Source organism: Uloborus diversus, chromosome 4 (genome assembly GCF_026930045.1).
Source record: "Uloborus diversus isolate 005 chromosome 4, Udiv.v.3.1, whole genome shotgun sequence".
In the NCBI taxonomy this organism is placed as follows: Eukaryota; Metazoa; Arthropoda; class Arachnida; order Araneae; family Uloboridae; genus Uloborus; species Uloborus diversus.
This window is the reverse complement of record NC_072734.1, coordinates 22,867,562-22,894,996: the sequence shown is the minus strand read 5'-3', so window position 1 is coordinate 22,894,996 and position 27,435 is coordinate 22,867,562. Positions and strand designations below refer to the sequence as shown.

The window sequence follows — 27,435 nt, the reverse complement described above, 5'->3', positions numbered from 1 at the left end:
ATTTCCCTGATCTGTCGCCACCCTGAATAATTGATTCAACTCATGAATTATCTTGAGTTGTAAAGGTTGAAACCTTTTTTTTTAATTGTTCATAAAATTCTTTCGTAAAGTTATTTGGTGCCTTATTGCTAGCTGGTTTGGTGCTTTTTATTGACACTTAAGCAGTTTCAAAAATTTTTTGTGGTCAAAACTCTAAAAATTTGTCAGCATCATCCTCCACTCCGCCCTTGGGTATGTGATTTCTGAAATCCTGTGATTTGAAACAAACGAACCCGTTTTTTAATGTAAATTCTGGTTTAGTTAAGCTTTGAAAAACAAAAAAAAAAAAAAAAGGTACGCAACCACAGATAACTCGTAACCATCCTAACGAAAATTAATCTCTCTTAATAAGGCCTTAAAACAACAAGCTACAGCTATTATTATTATCATGGTAATTGTTTTCATAGGAACATTTTTTTTTCAGTCAAGCATAAGCAAAAAATAACCACAATTGCTTAAATATGAAAAATAACTCCTTTTCCTGTTTTAATTGCATTTTATAAGAAATTTTATACATAATTTTGATGTTTAGCTGTATTTCCCTTTGTCAATTTAAATATTTTGCAATAGATTGATTCAACAACAATTTTAAATATTTGAATACCAATGGCAAGTTTTGTACTAATAAATAATGGAATACATCACACTGTAGTTCAACAGCTTAATTAATCAAAATTGACTTTGAAATATATATATATATATATATATATATATATATATATATATATATATATATATATATATATAAATTAACCATAAATAATTGTTTTTTAATCATTTATTAACACTACAAATCTATAGAAAACATAGCTGCACAATTTGAATTAAAAGTTCATAACATGTTTAAAAAAAATCTTTTAAAAAAATCAAGGTATTCAAAGTTTAATTAAGTATTTTTAAAAAAGGACGAAGGAAAAAAAATGAACTTACCAGTAAACGAACTTTTGACCTGATGGGTATGAATTTCTCGTGTTCCACTTAGTATTTGTTTTCTTTCAAAATTCTTGGACCCAAGTATCTATGTCCAACGTGGACGTGATGTTGCTTCTTATTAAGATCTTTTCATGATTTTTTACCATAATATTGTGAAACTTAGCAATTAGATGTTCGCTTTTTATTTTCATGGAGAACGAAAGCGAATCCATATCGGCCATCTCAGAACAACATGGCGCGCATTTCAGCGGCGGCGGAGAGAAAGGCAATTGATTGACAGACGATTCGACCAATGAAAAGCGCGTGTTATTCACGTGTCCAAACTCGAGTACCGTATGCTTAAATGCATACCGGTATTTGTTATGGTAGAATACTGGCGTTTTCGGTATTAGCTAAAAATATATTAAATAGTTTTAACTAAAGAGTTCTCAGTTTATCTAATTAGGTATTTACTGTTATTTTAAACTTAAATTTCTTTTTCGGTGAGACATAGTACCAAAATAAATCTATTGAAGTAAAAATTTGGCTTCAAAAGTCCGAATTTATGGAACATCAATCAATAAATGTAGCGGAAAGATTACTAAGTGATAGATTCATCTTCAGATGGTGTGATCATTGAGAAGGAATACTAATGGAGGGAGCCATAGCAAATGTCTCAGTGAAATAAGCTTGGGACCCAAAGTTTCCCAGGTCAGGTGACTTGTTTGGCTGGGAAGTTGTCGCGTTTTGGCACGCAATAGCTCTTTTCGCATTAAATATTTTTCAAACGACGCGACGGCGCTTATTATGAAGTCGGGGCTACAAATCAGAGCAACTCTGGCTCCAACTCCTTTACCCCATAATAATAAATAAATATATAAATAACGGATACAAATACAGGCCTATCATTCAAACTCCCTCTTCCCACTTCTTTCCCGATTTTAAAATTTAATGTAATTGCATTTTTCTTGTATTTTGATGTTTATTCCTTGAAATGACGGGCATGTACAAAAAGTTTGAAGTGTTCTGTTATTGACTGAAAATTTATGGATTCATATGTATTGAAATCAATGTTTTGAAATGATTTCATACGAAGGCATACTAGTATTTAAATTGAAGCATAAAAATAGCAAATCTTTATTCTTGCGCATCTGCTGTACACAGGAGCTTGGCGAGAAAATACTCGCCAACAAAGCAGATGTACACAAAATGCTTAGGAGCCGTTACTAGTTAAGTAAAAAATGTTTTTATGGAACTAAAATGTTATTTGCACTCAAGATTTACAATGTTTTATAACTTTTATAGGTAAAATAAGTACAAAAATTTAAAAATTATAGGCAACTGTGGAATATGTACTCGTTGAATGCATTGCATATAAATGTTATTTTTTTTCTTCATTTAGAAGCAAAAAACATTCGTACATGCTAGGGAAAAGTTACTGGAACTCCTGGTGTGGCTTTTTTCTCACAGTTTACAATGCTAGAATACTGCACTATTACTATAAATCTAATTTTTCCCTTCTACAGTTAAAAGTTGTTATCATGCATGGCTTCAACTAATGAAAACTTCTTCAGCGGTTACGGTCAACTCGAAATTGCTCCCCAGGTCACATGGTACTGTTGCCGTATCGGGATAGTAGGGTTGCACTCTCTCCATCTATTCCTTCTATAAAATGGGTGTGATGAGTTGTACTTTCGTGAGTTTATGTGAACCACATTTTTATTTTCTCCATTTCCTTGACTTTCCCTCTTATGAAAATTAATTTTAAGTGTAATGAAGTGTTGGAGTTTTAGTGCTGTGCTATGAACAATTTATTTCAACCATCAATTGCAGCATTTTTTTGAGCAATCACGATTGCTTATTGCTTTCATTTGACTGTTTTGATGTCCTATCATTTTTCCCACTTCCACCCTCTGCACCATCACCGTGGACAGGTGGGCTCCTCACGCTGCTGCTCCTATAGCGAAAGCCGTCTCCAGGTTGCATCCATGTCCTACACACACGCGCATACATACACAACTACACACACACACACACACAAACACACATACACACAGACACTTACACATATACACACACAAAAACCTACACACACACACAAAACTACCCACACTTTCATGCCTGCACACAGACACAAACACACATGCCTACACACACATACCCCATACGCGCATACATACACAACTACACACACACATACATACAAACACTTACACATATACACACACAAAAACCTACACACACACACAAAACTACCCACACTTTCATGCCTGCACACAGACACAAACACACATGCCTACACACAAACACACATATCCCCCCCACACACACACACTCGTGATTGCGAAAAACATAATTTGAATTCAAGATGTCAAAATTCAAAGTTTTTTTTTTTTGATATTTTTTTAAAATGTTTGTCTCAACCGTACTAAATTGTGAGAAAAACTTTTTCTTGTTAGTATAACAAACAGAGCGTTCTGTTCTGTCCCGCTATTTAAATTTACACTAAGCAAAATAATATTTAAAACGCCTTAAACATTTTCATAGAAATAAAACATAATCAGTTGGAAGACATTTTCTGATTTTTGCATAATTCAAAAGCATTTCTAAAAGAAAACGAAAACGAAAAAAAAAAAAAAAAAAAACTAAGATGAAATTTTTTGTAAATTTCAAACGAAAGGATTTATAAAAAGCAAACACAAACCTATTCTGACCTAGAGGAAAACGCTGAGGATGATGTTTATACTGAAAAAGAATTGTCGTTCGAAGAATAATTACAATTAGTTATAAATAATAACGGTAAAAAAACTATCAAAAATACAAAAGAAACACCAACACTAACAAAAATTATTCTTTCAAATTCTTCCAAAACTAACAAGTTAAAGACCGAATTATTGGAAGTGGAATCACTTCCAAGCAACTACAGGTGGTGTATTGCGCATTCAAAACAGTACCACCGGCCTGCGTGAATTCAGAAAGAATATTTTCAACTGCAGGAAATTTATTCACTAAAATGAGTTCCAGGCTTAGTTGAAATTAAATAGATGTGTATTGTGTTTCTTGCTGTTATTGATTTTTCATTATAATATTTGTTCGCAGTAAGCAAGTATTTCCCTTTTTAAACAAAATGATAAAATATGGCATAGAAACATTTTGTTTTTAAATGTTTCTCGGCAAATTTCTAATACCGGCATTCCGGTATCACATTAAAAAAATACCGAATATAAGTACTCGCATTTTCGGTCGTGTGTTGCAATCCCTATACCTGGGTGACAAGTAGCCCTACCCAAATGTCAACCGACTGGAAAAAAACTCAATCTTCAATCATCTTCTTCAAGTCGATATTTTACATTAGAAATCGCGCGGTCAAGTGGTTTGGCATGGATTATATTTAATTTGCGTCTGGAAGATAAAAAACTTATTAGAATGAGCTGCTTTTATTTGTTTTACAAAGAATGAATGAAGTGAAATAAAAAAAAAATCGCACCATGTGTGGCATGCTTTATTTTTAATTAGTATCGCAACACAAGAAAAAAAAAATCGAAAAACGTTTAATCTAGATTCCAATTTTTTAGTAAATATTTCTTGATACAATAAAGATTAATTCAATAATATAGTGAATTTAATAACGATTCCAGTGATACAAGATTCGTGGATTCATTATTTTATTATTTTGGAAAACGAAATGGAATCTTACGAAAGAATAGCACGGAAGGGGGGGGGGGGGGTTGAAAAAAACTTATGTACCCTTACATAGGGAGGGGGGGCCAAAAATTGGCAAAATCAACCTTACGTAATTAATGAATGGCAGAAAGAGTTATCTCTCCCATGCAGGGGCGGCATTTCAGCATTTCGTTTGGGGGGTCGAGTTTCTTGAACATGAAATTCCTCAGTACGGTATAAAATAAATATTGGTAAACAGGAAGAAATAATAAAATGGTTTTAATGTTAAGAATAATTAGGTTTGTTAAGAACAATCAAAATTTTTGCGACCAAAGCTTTAAATTTATTTTGTAGCAAGTTATCTCAAAAATATATCGGTACTAGTTCTTATTTTTTAGTAAAGGTTTAGTCTGCTATTCTTACTATACTTAATCAATATCCAATGTTTTGCCTCATTTCCAGTATAGCTAAAGATGAAGGTCTTGCTTGCCACATTGCGCTTCGAAAGTAATTCTCTAACCACCTGAGACACAAAAATCATCTTTAAAATGACTGACCAGATTGAAACAGACAAAAAACAATGGAAGCAAGAAAGTTATGTTAAAAAACACATTTCCGCACTTCCTTCAGATTTCTCTCTTTAAAATAACCAAGAAAGCTTTTTAAATTGGGCTGGTGTTTGTTTTGCTTCATTAAAAAGTATAGTCGTAATTCACAAAACAATTCCTCTTCCCTCATGCTATAAATTTTTCTCATTGGTGCTGTGGCACAGAGAAGGTGGGAGGCGTGAACCCCCCCCCCCCCCCCCCCAGAGCCATTGGTTTAAACATAAACGCAAATTCTAATGCAGTAGTTTATGCATATGAAAGGGCTGTTTTGATCAAAAAAATCCCCTTCAGAACGTATTTTCATCAAAACCTCCCCTTCAGAAGGTAATTTTCAACAAAAACTCCCCTTCAAAAGGTAATTTTCATCAGAAAATCCCCTCCAGAAGGTATTTTTGATCAAAAACCCCTTCCAGAAGGAATTTATGGCTGCGCTAGTGTATAAGTGTAATATTTTCTTTCTCGTTTTCTATAACCAACTTACATAATATTGAACTTAAGACCAAAGATAAATGTATCTCATCAAATCCTGCTTCAATTTCTTGAGAAACTGAATTGTTTGTTTTATTCAAAATATTAATTTAATATTTTGACTGCAACTTCATGTGAGTTGTGTCACCTCTTCTGCATTGGCATTCAGTAAAAATTGTTATAGAAAGCTCTGTCACAAAGTTCCACACTTGGTTCAAGTATGTATTAGTGCGAAAATTACTAAGAGTTTCAATTGTCAAGCGAATAATTAAGATTGAAAATTTTAAAGAACCTCAAGTTATATTTGTTGATATGAAGCTATTTTTGATGTGGGATGTTTTTCAAAAATAGCATATCTTTACAAAACGTTTCTATGAAAGCATATAATATATCAAGTTGCTAAAATGTGTTTCTAGTACAGGGAATTAAAACACTTACTAGCTAAACATTAAATTATAATATGAGTATTAAATTAGTGTAAAATGACACGGAGTTTGAGTGTAAAAATGGCGCAGTCTCAACATAGTACGGGCATCTCATACAAGATGCACCATCGTAACATAGATTACACAATTTTGAAATATTTAATCCATATGAAGAGATTACTTTATTTAAGGCAAACCATTATTCTCTATCAGTTTTTTCTGTTCTAAAAATGCAGGCAAATGATTTTCTAAGTTATCTAAATTGAATTTATCCATTTTTTATTATTCTCAGGGAAAAATTTGGGGGTGCAACCGCCCCCTCTTGACCCCCCTATTTGCCGCCCCTGCTCCCATGTGTGGTTTAACTCACAAGGAGGTTTAGATAAGCTTTATGCTGCTATTTTATTTAGTTGGTAAAATGCTGGTCTGGCATCAAAGCATTAAAAAGATTCTTGGAAAGCTATACAAAAAAATATTAATAAAATAAAATAATTTGCATAATTAAGTTTAAAAAAAAAAAAACAAGTGGTTAACTCACAAAGAGTTTTTTTACAGTACTCCAAACCAAATTTGCTGTACATTAGTGGTCAAGATAGAGAGGTGGTCAAGTTACAGAGATTTTCCTTCATTATTTAAGATAGGACTAATTCCGTTCCTAACAAAAGCGGTCAACATAGAGAAGTGGTCAACTTACAAGGGTGGTCAACTTTACAGGTTTTACTGTATCACCAAACTGGCAATGGCTTCGTTCAAAGGTAGAGACAATTTTCACCCGTCATACCTTGACGGGCGATTTTCTAGTATATATATATATATATATATATATATATATATATATATATATATATATATATATATATATATATATATATAATAGCTAAAACCACTGCTCGAGTAACGCTCTGACGTCACCAACAATGAAACTCGCGATAATGGATGTACTTTAGTCCATAATTTCAATCCATACCATAGTCCGAAGCCATATGCTATAAATGATTAGCGTAGCATTATTTCATTGTTGGTGCTCCCATAATTCGGTAATTTCACTTTAAAAAGGTAGTATCCCTGGAAAACTAATAGATGCGTTCACTTTCGTCAGTAAAGCAGATGTTAGCCTTTCCATCTCTTTAGTAGAGATCAAGTAATAGATTCCAATTCTGCATTAAGCCATAAAAACGTAATTCTGTATTTTAAAAAAAAGACCAGTTCTTAAAGAACGCGTGTGCCAACTTTCGTGTGTTAAACAACGTTGTTAAACAAACGTTTTTACGCTGCCCTGAAAAGTAGTGAAAATGTTATTTACGCTAGTCTGGCTTTGAGGTACAGATATTTAATGGAACACGTCAAATTGGACGACCAATCTCACTGAAAAAGGCAATTTGGCCCCGTCATACCATGACGGGTTATTTTCTAGTCTATTGAATATTAACACGGAGAAAACAGTATACTTACGAAATAATCTTCTTCTTTTATTGAAAAACTGAAGATCTTTCATATTATTTTGTATAATCTGCAGTCCATATTCTTTTGTTGTAATTCTTCGCACTTTTGATATAGTAGCGTACAATTATGGTATTTAAGCCCTCTTTAGCCTACTTTCCCAGTAAAAGTCAGAAAATGAAGAAAAAAGCATGAAAGAAGGCTTAATGCATCTTAAAAATATCGCGAAAAACAAAAAAAAAAAAAAAAATCAAAAATAAATAAAATATTTAAATAAATATAGAAAAATTAAAAATTTGAAAGTAGGTTATTGAGATGGGGAAAAATGTTTGTCGGTCTGTCTGTCCCCCCCCCCCAAACACTTTTGAATGAAGAGTCCGATTCGAACAAACTTTTTTTTGTTCGAAAGATCTCGACGAGGACACCTTATTCCCATGTTTCATTTTTTGATTTGAACTATTTTTTGTTCAATTTTGAATAGCTCAAAAAAACTTAACATTAGCGCCTACGGGAAAACTGAAAGACAATGTAGATTCCGTACTTGAAGGCGGATTTATTTCAAACAAATTTTGTTGGAAATAGCTCTTGACGCCAAACTCCAGACTCCGACTCCGAGAATTTGGAGGCACCTGACACCGACTCTGACTCCTGTTCCCGACAATTAATCGGACTCCGACTCCCCGACTTCGACTCTGACTTCATAGCTTTGACAAAAATTTGTACACGGAGGACAAATGACTGACTCCGATTCTTGGATATTCGTTTCAGACTCCTTTATCCCGAAATGAGATTGACTCCGACTCCGACTCCGCAGCTATGGTTTTCACTGTGAAATAATTATTGTTGATATGATTTGTTTTTATTTTCACGCTAAAGTTTTAATTTAGGTATTCAGTTTTCGGCGAATAAACTCGAAGTCATTTATGTTTCTACATAACGATATGCGCAGACGATTTTTTTTTTTTTGACAATGAAAAGTATTTCCTTAAGTTGAAATTTTATTGTTTTTATTTATTTTGGTAAGTGCATTGATTCATTTAAAAAATTATTTTTGGCAACAGGGGAAAAAGAAACGATTTTTTTTTGATATAATGTATTTATTTTAATAAGCTTATTAATTTTAATTATTATTTTTTCGTTTTGAAAGCTGTTAAAGAATTTTTTTTTAAAGGGAAAAAAGTGTATTAGCTGCTTTGTTTAAAAGGTGCTGCTTTTTTTTTCCTTTTTCTTTTTCTTTTTTTTTACGCATTTAATTTTTTTAGATGTGTGAGGAATACTTTATTCCTAGAAATTAGCAAAAATATGTTTGAAACAATTTGCGATTTTAGCTATTTTTGAGAATATTGATCAGGTACTAGAAAGTAGTATGGGTATACGGGAAAGTAGGCTCGTATAGTTCTTGACGGAACTTCTTGTTTTTCTAATACAATTATAGAAATGAGGAGGAAGTTTCATTTTGAAACATGATCGGTTTGAATATTCAAACGGAAAAGATAACTGAAAACATTCAAACATGAACTGCATTCAGAACTTTTTCCGAACGAAGTTTGTTCACATGCGTCGGACGAAAGAAAAAACAGAACCTACGTATTTGCGACAGTTTACGTAGGTGACGCAATTGAAAAATTGACGACATCAAGACATTTTATGCTTTATCAGAAAGAAAGCAGTACGCAGAGTTTGCAAGCAAAAACCAAACAGCTCAGTTACAGCTTCCAGAAATAGCAGTTTCGCCATTGTTTTGGGCTCATCAGTCTGGAGTAGCCATTACCTTTTCACTCCAGAGTCCCCCACCTACCACTATTTGTGGTTTAACCAGTTGGATGGGACGAGGAAGACAGCTCTAATTTTTTGATCTAGACCAGAAGCCGAGCAATCCCTGGTCCAGCAACCCCAGAGGTATCGTTTCACTTGGGGGACTTAGTGACCACGAGCATATTTAGCGTCCCCCAGTCACCATTAATGAAGACGGTGGATCTTCGACCGGTTAGGATCGAACCCGGGACCCTCTGGTCTCAAGTCCAATGCTTATCGATCAGGACTCCACGGCCCGAATAATCGTTACCGAACTGCACGAAAATGAGATCTTTTTGAAGCTGAGTATATGTCCGCACTGGTAGCTAAAAATATTTGTGTTCAATAGCGAGAGGTCCGCAAAAATGGTACGGCTCCGTCCCGGAAAGGAGAAGGTAAAATTTTGAGGATGAAGCTACTTTTCATAGCCGGAATTGAGTCAGAATGCTGTAATTTTTTGCAGTATCAAGGGCGAGGCAAAGGAATTGTCATGGTCATGGTGGCCTTCATGACCAGATCACTTGGTGGCCTTACTGACAGACAGAACTATTTTGTTATATCGAAGAATTCTATCGTAAGTTTCATCGCATTTGAGCACTTAATTGGGTTACAAACGATCGATTAAAAAATAAAATGAATTAAAAGTGGTTGAGAAAAATGAGAAAATGTATTTTTTACTTTATTTGCACTTCATTAAAAAAAATAATAACCGTGAGAAAAATGCGTACTTGCTTGAGACTTATTTCCGTGCCTTTTTTTCCAATCGCCAATAACATAAAGACCAACAAAGAGAACTTAGCCGCACTATCCCGTTTTCACACATCAAATTAGCCGCGTACTTCGCGTTTGATGTTAGGGGTGTACTGTGGGGGCTTCGATGACTCAAAGAAATCACTAACATCACAAACAAAATCATTAACAACACAAATAAAATCATTAACATCACAAACAAAATTAGTAACATCACAAACAAAAGCATTATAATCTCAAAAATTTATTAACATCACAAACTGTCTGAAACCTACGTTTTACCCCAAACGAGGAAGGGAACGGTTTACCTCTTTTTCTAATTTCTTAAACCACCGTAAGGTGGCGCATTCAAACTCTAGATCTGCAAATTATTTTAATTCAATTTTTTTTTTTTGAGAAATCACAAATTGCTTTTTATCTTCACCTGACCAAAGTTGATGTTGCTCTGACTTTTCAGATTACTATAGCAACGAGAAAAAGGTCTAAAGTTGTTTTAATTTTGATTAAAAGGACAAATTTTCGTCGCCATGGTTTCAAATCACTTGCGACGAACTTCGCTGTTCACCGGCCTCCGCGAGCGAGACCACTCCTACACACTGATGTCTATGCCCCCTTCCCTCCCACACACATACATAAACGCACCCCTTACACATAAACGCACACACACCGACGCTATACACACACCTGCACACTCGCTGTACACCCCCCCCCCCAACACACACATGCGCTTACGCATATGCAGTTACACACACATGCTTGTACGCATATACACGTACACACGCACACAGTCGTGATTGCGATAAGATAATTTGAATTCAAGCTGTCGAAAATTCAATTATTTTTCTTGCAGACGGAAGGAAACACGATAAATTTTTAAAATACCTTTTTACATTTTCATGATTTTACAAAACGACTAATAGTTGTATCCAAAATGCAGTGAAAATTTTAGGAGTTTAATAAAAGCAGAATGCAAGATCACTGGAAAATTGCCAATACTTACGTGAGAAAATTAAACTTGTACATTGTAACATTTAAATTTATTAAGATGAAAGTCTATATTATTATTCAACGTTTCGTATCTTCAGGTAGGGAATAAAGAATGATTATTAATCCTGCTCTTTTGCTCTCGCTCTTCAATTTCATCATTGACCACATTAAAAAAAAAAAAAAAAAAAAACTTTTTCTTTTTCGTGTAAAAAAAGTTTTTTAATTTATTGAAAATAAACTATTTCTATTTTATATTATGCAATGCTTTCATCAATCACAATGTTATTGCTAAAATATTTTGTTTAAAATAAATATTATGCATTCAATTTCTAAAACTAAGTATTCAAATTAAATTATATGAAATTATTGCTGGGCGAAATTTGTTCATTTGCACTTTTAATATTGTGAAATATATGGCAATAATTCATGAAATGCCAACTAAGGATGAATACGAACGATTAGCGTTCAATAAATTTGCTTTTATCACTTTTTTTCCCTAAATAATGGAATTTGACAACTTTGTGTAAAAAAGTCAATTACTGTAAATATTACTCATAATTCAGCGTAATTTCGGGTTTCTAACTTTTATATAACTTCGCCTTTTTAAATTTTTTTTGCCAGGTGCAAATACCTTCATTATTTTTTTGGAGCCTGCAATCGTAATCAATTACCATTTTCCCAACTAAAATAGTAATTAATTTTGACATAGGATTGCACCGTAATCTCCTGTTTTTAATAATTGTAATTATAATCTTAATCGATTACTTTTTTTATGATATTGATTCCAAGCTTAGCTATCATAAACGTATACAAAGGTTTTCTCTTATAACATTACTTTGCAATAGAAACGTGCAAATAGCCTCGTCATTTCAAATTTTTCGTGGCGGGGAGGTGAGTTGAGGCACAAAGGGTAAAGCATTTTTTATATCATAAACAATTAAATCCACTTTCACTTATATGCAAATACATTGCTCTATCAAAACCGGGGAGGGGGGAGATTGCTCCCTTGTATTAACTTAAATGACGTGCCTGTGCGCAAACATAATGCAAAAGGAAAGAAAGAAGAAAAGAAAAGAAAAGGAATTAATTTTTTTTCTGTCGTGTAAACTCTCTGATGGATAAATTTTAAAAATAATATAGCTGTAGAATAAAATTTATAGACACGTGTTGAAAATTTCATGATAAATTTAATGGTGTACAAGAAACAATCAAGCAAATTATTTGCATAGAGTTGAGTGGAGCGCAATTTCATGGAAATGTGAGTACAAAGTATACAGCTTAATCAGTTGATATAAGTGCTGGAAATTGATGTCATAAAAACGCATTTATTTCGGCGTTCTTTGGACATCAATTTCAAAACATTCCTGGAAGAGGGTCCGGACCCGAACCAACACGCTTTCACTAAGGTTACTACCAAAAATAGTCTGCAATTAAGCCTTTAAAATTTCACTTTTGAAAAATTTCGGAGGAAGATCTCTAAAACCGTTTTTTACCGCTAAATCTAAGTGTCTCCAAAGTTAACCTGAAACTGCGCTTTACCTTTCAGTGGAGGATTATCGATCTCTTCTTTCCCAAAGATTGCCTAATGTTGCGAAAAAATCTGAATTGCTTTTGAAAAGAACCTTAAAATAAAAACTTTCAGAAGTCGCTGACTATTGATCAGGTAATTACGTTCAACACCTCCTATTTCTTTTACCCCCTCCCCCACCCCGTTTCCCCCTCTTTCCTAGTTCGTCTAAAAATAAGAAAGTCTTCAAAATGCTACACTTTGCAAGACCCTTTCCCCAACTAAAGAGTTTCTCAAACCTCGTCTTTCAGGGCTTCAATGTCGAAAAATTTCGAGGGGACAGTTACCAAACGCCTTGACTTCTCAAAGCAAAATCATCGAAAATCGATTAAGATTGCTTTTATGGAGCTTCAATTTTTAAAAAATGGTCGAACCCCTAACGTTACCAAATATGATCCACAATCGTGATTTTAAGACTTCAATTGCGAAAAAATTTCTAACGCAGGTCCGGCTGTTCCCGTATGAAATCTGGAAAAAATACAATGGAAAAATTCAGTGGCGTAGCTAGACCCGACTTTCGGGGGGGGGTTACTTCTTTTATATATATATATATATATATATATATATATATATATATATATATATATGTATGTATGTATAATCGCTTGGAATTTTTTCCTTTTCTTCCTTTTTTTCTCTTTCTCTTCTCTCTTCTTTCTCTTTTTTTTTTTTGAGACTAACTTTTCGGGGGGGGTTTTGTCCCCAAAACCCCCCCCTTAGCTACGCCCCTGGAAAAATTTAAGGAAATAAAAAACTACAATTTTGAAAAGTTTAAGGTGGAGAGCGTTTAAATCCCTCCCCAACTAATATTACTCTTTAAAACTTAATTTATTAGGACTTTAATTTCAAAATAGTTTTAGGGGAAGACCCAGAACCGCCCTGCCGGTAACATCATCGAAGTTAGTCTGAAACTGCGTTCTTAGAACTTCAATTTCTTAAAATTGGGCGGAGGCGTGATAGATTTAGCTCTATTAAAAAAAAATCAATCGGGGGCAACTTTAAAAAGTCCCATTCCTTTCATTAAACTAACGTTAACAAATATAACCTATAATGGCGTTTTTAAGATTTCAATTTATAAAAATTTCGCAGAAGCCCCTCTGAATTTTTCTTCCCGTAGCATATCACCAAAGATCGTCTAAAACTGCTTTCTTAGGACTCAAATTCCAAAAAATTCTTGGGGGAGAGCCTCTGGACCCCCCCCCCCCCCATCCACTCATCGGAAGCAAGAACTTTTTAAGAGTGTTCTCCTAAAACTATTTTTTGATTGCACCACTGGGTGGCAGTATGAAATCCTTGCCCCACCTCGAAAAAAATGAGAAGTTCCAAGCACTGTTGTCCCCCCTCCCAAAAAAAATTTGAAATTACAAGAAAAGGTGGGGGGGGGGGACTACTCTTGGTTATATGGGCCCCCTTCAAAATAAAAACATAAATACGCCACTGAACACTCTCCCCCCCACCTCCCTAGGTTGGGCACCCCTACAAACATATTGCCCATCCTAATATACGGTAGTTCATGTTCACTTAAGAACTGTTGCAAGCTCTCCCCCCCCCCCCCCGTCCCTTCCAGAAGGCAAAATCTGGTTAAGTTTGTGCTGTTGTGTTAGCGTGTCGTACTAGGACGCAGGTGAGAGGGTAGTTCCGTAGAAGAGTCATCAAAATTTTCTTTATTTAAGGTTACGACAAAAAAGTCGACATGTCTTACATGGAGGCGAAAAAGAAGAGAAAGAAAAGCCCACTCAAAAGTAATGTGCAGAAAGTGCAGATGCACTTTTGAGGGATTTGTTGAAAAACAGGGGGGAGTGGGACCCTCGACAGCTGCCTCCTTTACAACTTGTCGAAATTGAACCCCGTTTGAAATGTGAACTTTCTTTTTTACATGAGTACTACATAATTCATACTTCGAAAGCTCATGCCATCGCCACCGAACTATCGCCCTCCGAATCGTCGCCAAGGTTCGCCACCCGTTGGCGGAAGATGTGTGGGGGTCACGGGCTAACGGTCGGGGGTTCGTGGGAATTCGGAGCCGTGCAATGTCACACCGCGTGGCCCTTTTCATCCCGCACACGGGCACGTGAACCGTGGCCGGTGTTTTCCAGACACGTGTGCTGGCGTGCCGACAGATCACCTGTTCGAGCCCCCCCCCCCCCCTCCGTCGTTTATTTTCGTACCGGTGTTTCGCTCTCCCTCTTCACGGATAAGGAGCTGGTGTGCGTGTGGAGGGTAAAATAACAGATGAGTATCTGTATGGAAGTCGATGATTCGGCCAATGTCGGTCGATAGAGATGATCATAATGAGTACATGAACTGCAACGCAGTGTACTTGCAGTTACACATTTCTAAAGTGGTTAAATTGACATAAACTCTGCAACGGTGTCAGCGAGAGAGGGGGAGAAGGATCACGGCACATTTTGCGCCGTGGAAATTTGTACGGGGTGAGGGAGATTTTAGTTTTTTTTTTTTTTTTGAGTGGTCAGCTCCTTCTGGCACTCCCGAATTCTGTACTTATTCTGAATATTTCAACAGCTCAAGATTTCAGGCCACTTTAATTTAATTCTAACTATTGATAAAAAAAAAAGTTGACCACACGTTGTACCCATGTACATAATATGTAGGGTATCTGCCAAATCACTGCTTGCTGAAAGAAAATCTCCAACAAGAGTTTATATACACTTGACTGCGTGTTTCTTAATCCGTAAGGCAGAGACTGACTGTCAACATGAGATGTGATATAAGTGGTGTGGTCAACTTCGAGCAGTAATCCTCATACATATAAAAACCAATGATATATAAAAGCCAATGAATGAATCTGACGTCACCAACAATGAAACTAGCGCTACGGCATGATAATTTGATAACATTTTTTGGTAATGTTTGACTTGCAGATAAATACTTTATTTTGACGAGGCTGAAGTGGAACCGGTAACTTAATTGTTTTACTGGTGAAACTGCCACTTTAGGAGAATGAAAAAACGAAAACAGCTTAATGCAATCTACTGGAGTTTAGAGTTAATCCACTAGAGTTAGGGTTAAAATTTCAACTATCAAAACATCACCAAACAGGCAATGGCTTCGTTCAAATGTAGAAACAATTTTCACCCGTCATACCATAACGGGCGATTTTCTAGTACTAAATAATACTCTATTCCTTCGCAATGGAGTTCAAGTAACAGTTCTACAGCTGGTAGCTTTCTCGCCACATCACTGTTAAGATGAAGTACGTGTTTGACTATGTTCGTGCTCTTGGCTGAAAGCTAGACCGTTACACTTGTCAAACAGTGATTTGTCAAAACGACTTTCATGTTTACTGCCTACAAATAATCCCATCATGCCCTCTAGTTCTATTCTCACTCTTTGGCCTCCTCTTACAATTGGTTGTCATTGCTTTAGCAGTGGTGTAGTGGAGGGAAGACCGCGAGCAATGGCGTCCCTCCCACTTTTTGTTTTAACTCAATTATTCTCCCTACTTTCTTTTATTAGTCTTTTTTAATGTAATATACTCTTATGTTCGCAACTGTAAGCATTCTCAATACCCTCCCTCCCCCTACCTACACGACTTCTTTACAGTCGACTCTAGCTATACTTTCTTCCTCAGACTATCTTGACTCTCAATGATTTTTAGAACGCTTAATAACCTCGATAATTGTAGTTCATTACAGTCTAGTTCCACCAAATTTCCGTCTTTGGATGTTTCTAAATTGTTTTATTGTTTTTTTTTTTTTTTTGGTGCAGTAGGGGGCTCTGCCCCGTGCCCCCTGCTCGCTAGTGCTCACCAAATCCCGTAGATTGCTTCGCAATCTTATTTGATTCGCAAAGATTTAAATCGTCGTTAAAAAGAAACAGATTAAAAACGCATTATGAGCTCACTTTGGATCAAAAAACACCCCTTCTCCGGGTTTCAAAATAACTTGTACCAACTTGCAGAGACGTAACGGCTAAGGGGCTCTTGATCATTGCAAAATTGCAGTTTTGTATATTCATGGTCCCAGTAGCATATTATGCTCTTTAACTCGGGGCTTGAATTGAGTTGAGCCTAAAATTAAGGAAAAGAAGAAACATGCGAATCGAAAAGACGTAACTACGGCAACGTCAAAAAAAAAAAAAAAAAAACATCAATAATTTTAATGGAGATGAGGATTATTCGAACTTGATTTTTAATGGCTTGTAACTTTTTTTCCTTTGGAGATAAAAGCTCAGTTTTTCGACCATAAGTCGAGTTAGATATAGAGTAAAAAAAGCCGCTCTTTTCAGTGGTGTCAAAAAGAAAACTGTAAGACAATTTCTTCGCTTTTAACTGATAGATTTAATGAAGAAAGTAGTGCCTAAATTTTAGATAAGCCTAAAACAGTTCGAGCTAAAAACGCAAATAACTCCCGCCGTATTTAAGTTAGAGCATTGAAACAAATTGCGTAGAACGCGGAAACTTCTACCCTTTCCAACGATAGATAATATTAATATGTGCAAGTGATTTTTCACCCCTTTAATAGGCAATAATAGGCAATTTACGCAAAATTTGAGTTTAAAAAATTAATTACAAAAAAAACTAATTTGAATTTAAAAAAAATAAAACCTCAGGTGCTAACCCCCGGGGCTCGAAGTAATTTTGTACAAAATTTCAAGGCTCTAGGTGCTATTGGGTCTCCTGGACGCACGTCCGCCACAGACTTCCTTCCAGAATTTCTTTGAAACCTTACTTTTATGTACTGTAAAGAGATAGCCGATCAATGAAAGAAAAAAAAAAAGAAGCACAATTTAAAAAAATATTTCATTTATTTAACACCTAACTTAAAAAATACTATATATATTAAGATATCAATTATTCAGTGGCAACGAGATGAGTCTGAAATGCAACCATTTGCCAAAAACTGCGATGGAATTGATGAGTGTTTTTCCCTTTATTTCAGTCATTCGTTATTTTATATATCGTTGTCTCTGCTTTCCCCGTCGTATTCTCCATTTTCCTGTTTGATTGATTCTAATAAGATTTCTATTTTGCTTGTCCTGTTGTCATCTCTTGCCATTGTAATCTGCAAGGCATCTTCACAAAAATGCTCAACTTCTTGAATGTTCTGCCTCAGGACAGCTATTTCAGCTAAAAGTATCAATGCATCGACTTGAAAACGGTTATCATTGCTGTTCATTGTGAGAGATAAACATTTCAAAGCATAGTAACGGGCACGATCTAGATTCCGTAATCTGGATTGGCAATCAGCCATTTTGTACAAAAGAACAGCCACATCAGATTCAGATCTAACTACGCTGAAGCACTGTTGGAGGCAATCTATTGCTTCTGCATAATTTTCATTTTTGAAGAAATGATCGCTTTGTTCTAACAAGGCTTGAGCATCAGCAACATGATCAGAATTTTCAAAAGCGTCATTTTCATTCGTTGAATATATTGGAGATTTTTGAAGCGTTTTTTCAGAAAACTGAGAATCTAGAAAAGGTATGTCTTCGTTTAAAATCCTTAAGCATTTCTGACACGTTTCTGCTTTTCCCTCTTGATCATCCACCTCCCTCAAAGATATATTAGAATTGGAACTCATAACTTGTGACTCAACTTCGCTTGTACCCTCTGGGATATCTAATTCCTGTAAATATATGTTAGAATCTGAACTCAAGATTTGTGACTCAATTTCGCCTATGGTGCTGTCTGCTGTAGACTCTATCAAATTTTCCGTATTGTCTTTGTGAAGTGTTGCCTTCTTTGCAGATGGATTCATCATGGTCCAGTAATCATTTCTACTTTCCAGATATTTAAGCAAACTTCGACAGTTATCATGAACAAATGTAAGATTTTCGTCTTTCAGTAAAGTATCGAGAAATTCTACATCGGAAGAATACAAAACGTTCCTGAAGTCACCATCACCTCTTGCAGTAATGCGTTTTCTCGATTTCTTAGTCTTTTTCAGTTTTGCAATATCTTCCCAATCAATTTTCATCTTTCCATCTGGTTTTACACACCGATCAACAGCTTTCTTGTTCATTCGTTCCCTCATTTTCAGCACGACTCCCCTCTGAGATTTATCCCTACTTCTGCTATAAGACATCAAACTCTTCTCGATGTCCCCTTTCGAGAACTCTAAATCTCCTTTGAGGAGAAGTGCTTCGGAACATTTTGGATTTTGTTTCAGAACATCTTCTAAATCACTGTATGCCATTTTGAATTCGGCAAGACGTAGCAAGCTTTTGGCACGTCCCAGAAGACATTTGGTGTTTTTGCTGTCTTGTTCTAATGCCTTGTTGAAATACACGATTGCTCTTTCGTATTGGTGGAGTCGAAATAATTTAGTAGCCTCGGAAAAATACAAAGTAAAAGTTGATTTTGATCTTTTTACAGGTTCTTCTTCTTCTAACGTATTCATGGCACTTTGATTCTGCGTATGGTAACTGAATTAAAGACACTGATTTGAATCTTTTGCAATTATTAAAAAATAACTATCTAAAAAATATATGTGTATGAATTGTATTCAGAAACAGTGTACAAAATAAAAGTATTAGTATGTCATATAAATATGGACTATGACTTCTTTGCAAAGTAAAAAATATGTCTTTTCGAACGATGCAAATGCAGAGTTTAATGAAATAGAACTTGAGAAAATAACTATTTGGGAAGTTAATATAGGGCTATTTTACATAAAACTGTTAATACACTGTTTTGAAAACATAATATAAGTATAAGATCAATGCCACATAAATAATAATATTTTGTTGTAAAAATTAGTGGAAAAAAATCTCTGAGGCGCAAAACAATTTTAAAGTATTGAAAATAAATATCGATGAAAAACGACCTTCTTATCATTTATTATTTTTATATTGACTTTTTGCTTGATTGAAAGAAATCTCTCAAGTGCAAAATAATTTGGAAGAACGCGAGAGAATTTCTGCTGAAAATAGCTTCTTATTATTGAGCAATCACATTGCTTATTGTTCTCAATTGACTGTTTTGATGTTCCTATGATTTTATTTCCCCCTCCCCCCCGCCTCCCTCTGCAGCACCACCGTCGACCGGCCCCTCCCGATGCTGCTCCTCCAGAGAAAACAGTCTCCAGGTTGCGTCTATATCCTGCACTCACACACGCATACATACACACACACATATGCCCACACTCATGCCTGCACACAGACACAAACACAGACGTTTACATACATACACTTGTGATTGCGAAAAACATAATTTGAATTCCAGATGTCAAAATTCAAATTTAATTTTATCTTTTATTTTTATTATTCAAGTCTGTTGTTTTGCTTGCTTGAAGAAAATGTCTTTATAGAAAAACAGTTTCGAAGGAGCTGAAAATACTGCTAAAAAACCAGGGGTACCCATCACTCCTGAGAGCAAAGGCGCACTCCCTCCCCCATACCGCATGCCCTCCATCCCTCAAAAAAAAAAGAGAAATTAATCCTTCAACCCCCTCCTCTACAAATTTCAATTACTCAATCTACGCCGTGATCCCCCCTCCCCCCCAGTTGTGCTCCTCTGAAAAAACAACTGCTTGTAATTTAGTTTTCTGTTTGTTTTTCATCTGATGTGTGTTATTTATTTATTTATTTATTTATTTATTGAGCAATCACGATTACTTATTGCTTTCATTTGACTGTTTTGATGTGCTATCATTTTATTTTCCCGCCAGCACCCTCTGCAGCATCACCGTCGACCGGTTCCTCACGATGCTGCTCCTATAGCGAAAACCGCCTCGAGATTGCGTCAATATCCTACACTTGCACGCATACATACCCGCACGTGCAGACAAACACATACACACACAACTACCCACACACTCATGCCTGCATACAGACACAAACACATATGCCTACACACACATACACATCCCCCCCTACCACAAACACTCATACACACGACTACCCACACACTCATACCTGCACACAGACACAAACACACACGCCTACACACACACACACACACACACACACACACACACACACTCGTGATTGCGAAAAACATAATTTGAATTCCAGATGTCAAAATTCAAATTAATTTTTTTTTTGATAACGCCATCATGGGGACACTCCACTGCGTCTGTAAAAGGGCGATCGCCGTTTATGATGTAACTAGAAAGTCGCCCGTCAAGTTATGACGGGTGAAAATTGCTTCTACATTTGAACGAAGCCATAGCATATTTGGTAATATTTTGGTAGTTGACATTGTAATCCTAACTCCAGTGGATTAACCATAAACTCCAGTAGGTAGCGTTCATTGTTGACCATTTTTTCGTTTCTTCATTCCCCTGAATTGGCACAGTAAAACTAATAAGTTGCCGGATCGAGTTCAGCCTTGTCCCAATAAAGCCTTTCCCTGGATGTTAAGCATTACCAAAACATATGATCAAATTATCATGCCTTGGAGCGAGTTTCATTGTAGAAACACGCGGGTTACTCGATCATCGGCTATTATTTATATGAGGATGCGTAGCGACGATGTCAAAACTTCAATTATCAATTATCGAAATATCCATTAACACGATTTGGCTTTTGCTGGTTAAAAAACTACTTTGACGTTGCATTGAAAGCTAGGAGAACCCCGATGGAAGGTCACCGTGACCTCCCAGAAATTTTCGGCAGTTTTTTTCTGACGGTTCGGCAAAATTTGGAGCTCTATAAGGCAAAAGTATCATCATACGGCGAAATTTGGAGCTCATTTGACCAAATTATTATCATACAGCGAAATTTGGAGTTCCATTTGGCCAAATTATCATCATTCGGCGAAATTTGGAGATCCGTTCGGCAATTGAGAACTTCCGCCCACTTAAAAATTCAAGTTCGAGGCGCCCTTGTTGAAGTCATTGCGGTTTCTCCTAAGCCTATCAGTTTCATTTCTAACAAATACATATCCTTCGAATAATATCATCCCAGGTATCATTTGAAGAAGCAAAGGGATGTAACTGGACTTTTTAAAGTTCCGAGTAAAAGGCGTTTGAAGTTCATCCTTAGTAGGCTTTCATTGAAGTTTCTTTCTAAATCATGCTATACAGCAGTATCTACCAGGGCTTCAAGTACAAGCTCTTGCCCCAAGAGCTAGGGGTGATAGTGGACTCAAGAAAAATTTTCTGAAGACAGTGTAAAATTTTCTGGAACTATGAGGAAGTTCGACCTTTCCCCGCCCCCGTGAAATTTTCTGAAACTATGAGGAAGTTTGACGTTGTTCCCTCCCCCCCCCTAAAAATCTTAGCAGCATCAGTTTGAGACATTCCTAGTTTCATCCATCCAACTGCCCGCCACCTTAATGAATTGGGCAAACGACGTCTCTGAGACATTATCTAAACTCTATTGACTATTGTCACCGAAACTGCTCACAACAGTTAAAATAAACACAGCTTACACACAAAAGTACGAATGCTTAATATTTGCATATTTCTTTTCTCACTCATAAGGATATGTTCTTTTCTATAAAATAAAAGTGGCAGCTATCGTTTTTTCATAAATTGTTTTAAAGTTCATTATTATCATTCATGCAGACTATGCATTTTATTGTTACTGCCATTTTTTTTTTCAATGTTGAGCTTCGAAAAACATGTTTGTACCTTAACTTTTTGAGGTCAGTGTAGTTATTTACAAACTTTCCAAATAGTTCTTAAAAAGAAGTCAAGAAGTTTTAATTAGAAAAGAAAAAACTGGTTGCCATTCGGCAAAATAGAAATTAGCCTCCATTTTTTGAGGTTCTTAAGTGGTTTGGCTTATACTAGTGCTTTCTTTTGTTATATAAATTAATGACGAAATAATAAGATAGATCGTTTACTAATAGGGAGAAAGACATCAAAGACCCCTTTTCCACCACGAATAGACGTGTCAAACACGTAGTTTTTGTTAAAAAATATTTTATTTACAATTTAAAAAAAAAAAAAAGATATCATGCCATGCTCATGGACAAGAATACTGTGAATTTTTATTTTTTTGCATTTGCTAAGGGAACAAAGGACAAATCTAGGATTGAAATGTACCATTTTCAAATAAACACTCTAAAACTCCGCAGAAATCAGCGTTGTTTGTGAAATTAAAACTCGGATATTATTGCATCTTTTATAATATAGTTTATTCAAGTAAAGATCTATACGAGGAAAATATTTTCGGAGGAAAGTGGGGATCCTGTGTTGAAGGTATGTCAGAGAAAGATTATAATGGCGAAACTCTTTGAAGTTCTACGTTGAGTTCTCTACGTTGTGTATAATTTCGAGGGTCGTGCCAAGGAGCTAACTCACAATCACCCTCTCTTCACTGTATTGTTCTCAAGCATGCAGCTATGAAAAAATATATTAAATAGTTTACATGACATTAAATTAAAAAAATTTTAATGCTGATTTCGTGCCTTTTTTCCAAAAATTGATGCATACATGCAGATGAAAGTTTGTTTTGAGTCCGGTAGTTATTTTTTTGTTTAAAAAAAAAGGGTAAACGAAAGAGGTTTCAATCTCTTTGACTTAATTTAAAATCCAGAAACTATAAATGAATTATGTCTCAAAGAATTTTGATAGCCGATCTTTTCATACACAAAATAGAAAAAAAAGTAAGAGCATTTTCGTTCGAAATTTCATCAAATATCACTAAGTTTCAAGCAGGAAATTTAAGTAAAAAATGTTTCACAATTTTTTTATTCACTGTACTTACCGAGAAAATACATAGTCATAAACCACTCATTATTAAAATATAAACCAAATATCATTCTAAAAACAGTATAGAATAAATATACATCTGTTTAAAAAATATAATTCAAAACTGCTGCACAAAAGAAAAAAAAAATAGAAAGGGGGGAAAGAGAATCTGAATCGATTATTTCAGAAAGAGTGCAAGTCCTATGAGAATCCATTGGATTTACGCCCTTCCTGAAATAATCTATTCAGATAAGAGGTGCATCGTTATGAAATAAAGACAACCATCAATTAATATGGACCAACACCTTTATTTTGCAACTGAACACAATAACACACAATAAATACTTTTGGTGAGATCTTTATAAAAACAACTATGATGTCGGAAAACACTTCCTTTGTACAAAATAAATTAAGAGCATTCAACAGAACACTATTTCACTAACTAGAATAAGGCCACATCAAGCAATAGTGTCTATCTCTGACAAGATGACTGCCTTCCGATGAGGAAGATTCAAACGATTCCTTTTGATTTGTTAAAACATCGGTGAGAAACGGCGATTTGCTTTGCCAATAGCGATTATTGGCGTTCTGCCAGTATCACCACCTGTTTCACCGCCAACCCTGACACCTACGCAAACTACGGGTCGAGGTATCAAGAGTAAAATAGTGTGGTGAATCAGGGCCTTAAGAATTTCAACTTTAACATAAATGAACTCATCCAAGGTCAAGTGTCTTGTACCAGAGCCATACAATACTTTCTAAGTCATATATATCTTTATGTCTATCATAACAACAGGTCGAGGATTATAATTTGACTATTGAGAATATAATTGACTTGTGGAGGGAAATTCATCTCTCAGATCGAAAAAATTTAAAAATTCCAAACAGCTAATGAAGAACCGAAATTTCGGTTGAAAAGTAGCAACTTAAACTTACATCATGATGAAATTTCGTGAAGCTCCACAACAAATTCATCTCGTTCATGCACAACATTGAAATGTTCAATCGAAATATAATTTCTCAATTTTTGGTGAACCAGAAGCGAACTTGCGGTTCACCAGGTATATACAAACAAACAAAAAAAAAAAAAATGCCGATAGTTCGTCAATCTGCAGCTGCTGGTTCACATGTCTGTATGAAAACACAAAACTGATGTCGAGAATGTTCAATAGATGATTTCTGATCCACAGACTCCACGTGAGAAAACATAACTAGTGTCTGTATTTCATCAATTAGTAGCAGCTGGTTCACAACATGAGAAAACTAATGGCGATATGTCTTCAGAAGGCAATTTTTGATTCACCATGTGTACGTAAAGAACCATTAACCAGTGCCGATATTTCCTCACTTAGCAACAGCTTATTCATACAACTTGAGGAAACAGAACTAATGCATGCGAAAAGCAATTTTAAACCTTAACTAGTGTCGATACTTCGTCAATGTGCAAGTGTAGGTTCGCACGGCCTAAATGAGGAAACAGAAGTAGCATTTGTTACAGACGATTTTCGACATTAACTAGCGTCGATATTTCGTCAATGTGCAGCTGTAGGTTTGCACGTCCAACATGAGGAAACGGAAGTAGCGCATGCGATAAATGATTTTCAGTATTAACTTGTGTCGATATTTCGTCAATTTACAACAGCTAACTCACACGTTCCACATGAGAAAACAGAACTAGGGCCTGCGATAGACGACTTCTGATTATTCATCACGTATGTGTGAGGAAACAGAACTAGTGTCAATATTTCGTCAGTAGGCAACTTCTGCTCCCCAAGGTCGATATGGCCGGACTGGAGAGGGCTGTGCCGGACCATCAGAACCAATGGCGGATGTGCGTCGAAAGATAGAGACTCTGTTCAAACTCGGACTTGATGGAAGACTTTGAAGGGGCGAACTGGGACTGTCTGTGGACACGGCGCTGCTCAAGCTGCCCCCACTGCTGGGACGAGGGACGGGTCCTGCGAACCACGGGTGGTGAGGAGGACTGGGACTTTTGAGAGCGAGGTCCCTTTGTGCGGAGAAGCACTGGAGGTGGCTCATGAGGCGTAGGCGCAAGGGATCCTGTAGGTCCAGTCCCTCGAAGCTGACTAGGTACCGAGCTACCTCTGATGCGCATTCCCGGAAGCCAATGCTGTGATAGTCCATGACTAGGCCGTGTGGGTCGAAGCTGAACAGTTCCATTCCTGTAAAAAATTAAACAATAGTTGTGAGCAAAGAAAGATAAATACAGTTTCTGAATGAAATAGTTACTTTAATTTTACGTAAGAACTTAGATGCTATGCAAACAGAGCTACGAAGGCAAAGTCATGAAGTCGGAGTGATTTTGGGGTAAAGGAGTCAGAGTTTCTAAAATTTCTAGAGTAGGAGTCGGTCCTTTTCCCTGCAACTCCGCAGTCCTGGTGCAATAAGAATGGTAGATATATAATCCCTTCCCGAACCCTTGGGTTTCAGCCGCATTACTAATCCTAGTATGTTAAATGTGTATACACATATAAATACTATTTATTATAATGGCCAAACCCTCGGTGTATCCTCGAAAATTGTGGTTGGTTATGATTTATGAACAACCTTTTCCTCCCCAGAAGAAAGTTCTGGCAGTATTAACGCGTATGGAACTTCTCGAAGGACGTACCGAATCTCAAAGAACGTATTGAATTTCCCAAAGTTCGAATAGAACTTCTCAACATATAAAAACTATGATAGGTATGGATGAATCGATGAATGTGGAGTAGCACAGAATTTTACTGCTTCGAAGCCTTCTATCTTACTATGGCCGGCAATAATTATTGATCCAACGGCATAAAATATGCACTTGACCAAAAGGCGATATTCAGATTAAGTTTTACTTCACAGCTTGCTTAAAATTTGTTTGAGTATGTAAAGCAGAAAATTTAAATCAAAAACAAAAAAAATTTCAATCAAATTTTTCTCCCAAAGGCAAAACGTTAGATCAATTAATGTGGGAAAGTGTCTTTTAGAGCAGCATCAGCAATAGGTAACCGGCGGACCGCGGTCCAGGTCTGGACCACCAAATATGTTTTGAAAATCTGAATTACACAAATAAATTATATTTAAAAATAATATTTTGTTGGCAATAGTATCGTTAGGGGCAACTTCGAACGTTTTCCAGTATTTTTAGAAGTAATTGCTGAACTGGCAAGATGATTTTTAATGGATAGTGTAGAATATGAGAACTTTTTCTTCCACTCGATAAAAAAATTTCAAAAGTGTCCAAACCCCAAGAAAAATTATTTGCTAACCCTTGTTTCATTGGAATAATTTTTATCGAGTTTTATTTACTTTATTAAAACAGAAATTGTCGTAGAACCACTATATAGTACAACAATGAATGTAGGCAAACATAAAGTGGAAAAGATGAATTGAGGTTCTATTTTAGGAAATGAAAAGAACAATCGAAGGCAGATTGAGAACAGTAAGTAAGAACTCTGATGCCGTGCCATAGCTAATTAAAAACAAGAATGTTATTTTAATACCAGTATAAAAAAAAGTTTGATGCTACTTCGTTTATAATCAAGATATTTTATTTTTACAGATGTTATTGCAGCTAGGAAATTCATTTATTTCTCAAATTTTATTATTTAACAAAGTTACAAAATAAATTTCAGAGCATTTAAAATGCGTTTTTTTTTTTTTTTTTTGTATAATTTATTGTAAACCATTTGTTTTCTGAGTATGTTTTCACAAGCACTCGCAGAACTTGGAAGACACGTTCGAATAGTTTAAACTATTTATTCAAAAAGTACTATCTAATAAGAGACGTTTAGATTTCCCTACTTTTATCAATAGAGATACAATACCCGCTTTTATAGTTATCAATTTAATTGTATTATACTACATTTTATCATTGTTAAGTTATTACTGCTGTTATTGTTACTAAGATTGTTATTATTATTACTGTTATTATAGTTATCATGTTCACTATAATTATTATAATTATTGTTATTACCATTTTTACTATAATTATTGTTACTATTATTACTGTTATTAGTTATAATTTTAACTACAATAATTGTTATTATTATTACAGTGGCATACTGTTATCATTACGATTATTACTATTACTATTGTTGTTATTCTTGTTATTGTAGTTGTTGTTGTTATTATTAATATTGTAATGCTATTATAAGTATTGTTGTTAGTGTTATTAATGCTATTAT

The 27,435-nt window shown here is 35.4% G+C and overlaps 1 protein-coding gene across 1 annotated transcript in view; it reads right to left on the bottom strand.

Moving 5' to 3' along the window:
• Positions 1-23,561: 23,561 nt before the first annotated feature.
• LOC129220546 (hairy/enhancer-of-split related with YRPW motif protein-like) overlaps positions 23,562-27,435 on the bottom strand; it is a 40,843-nt gene continuing 36,969 nt past the window's right edge. The window contains exon 5 of the mRNA XM_054854977.1: positions 23,562-25,440. Within this exon, the coding sequence (XP_054710952.1) occupies positions 25,007-25,440 (434 nt within the window). The 3' untranslated portion in view covers positions 23,562-25,006. The remainder of the gene's footprint in view (positions 25,441-27,435) is intronic.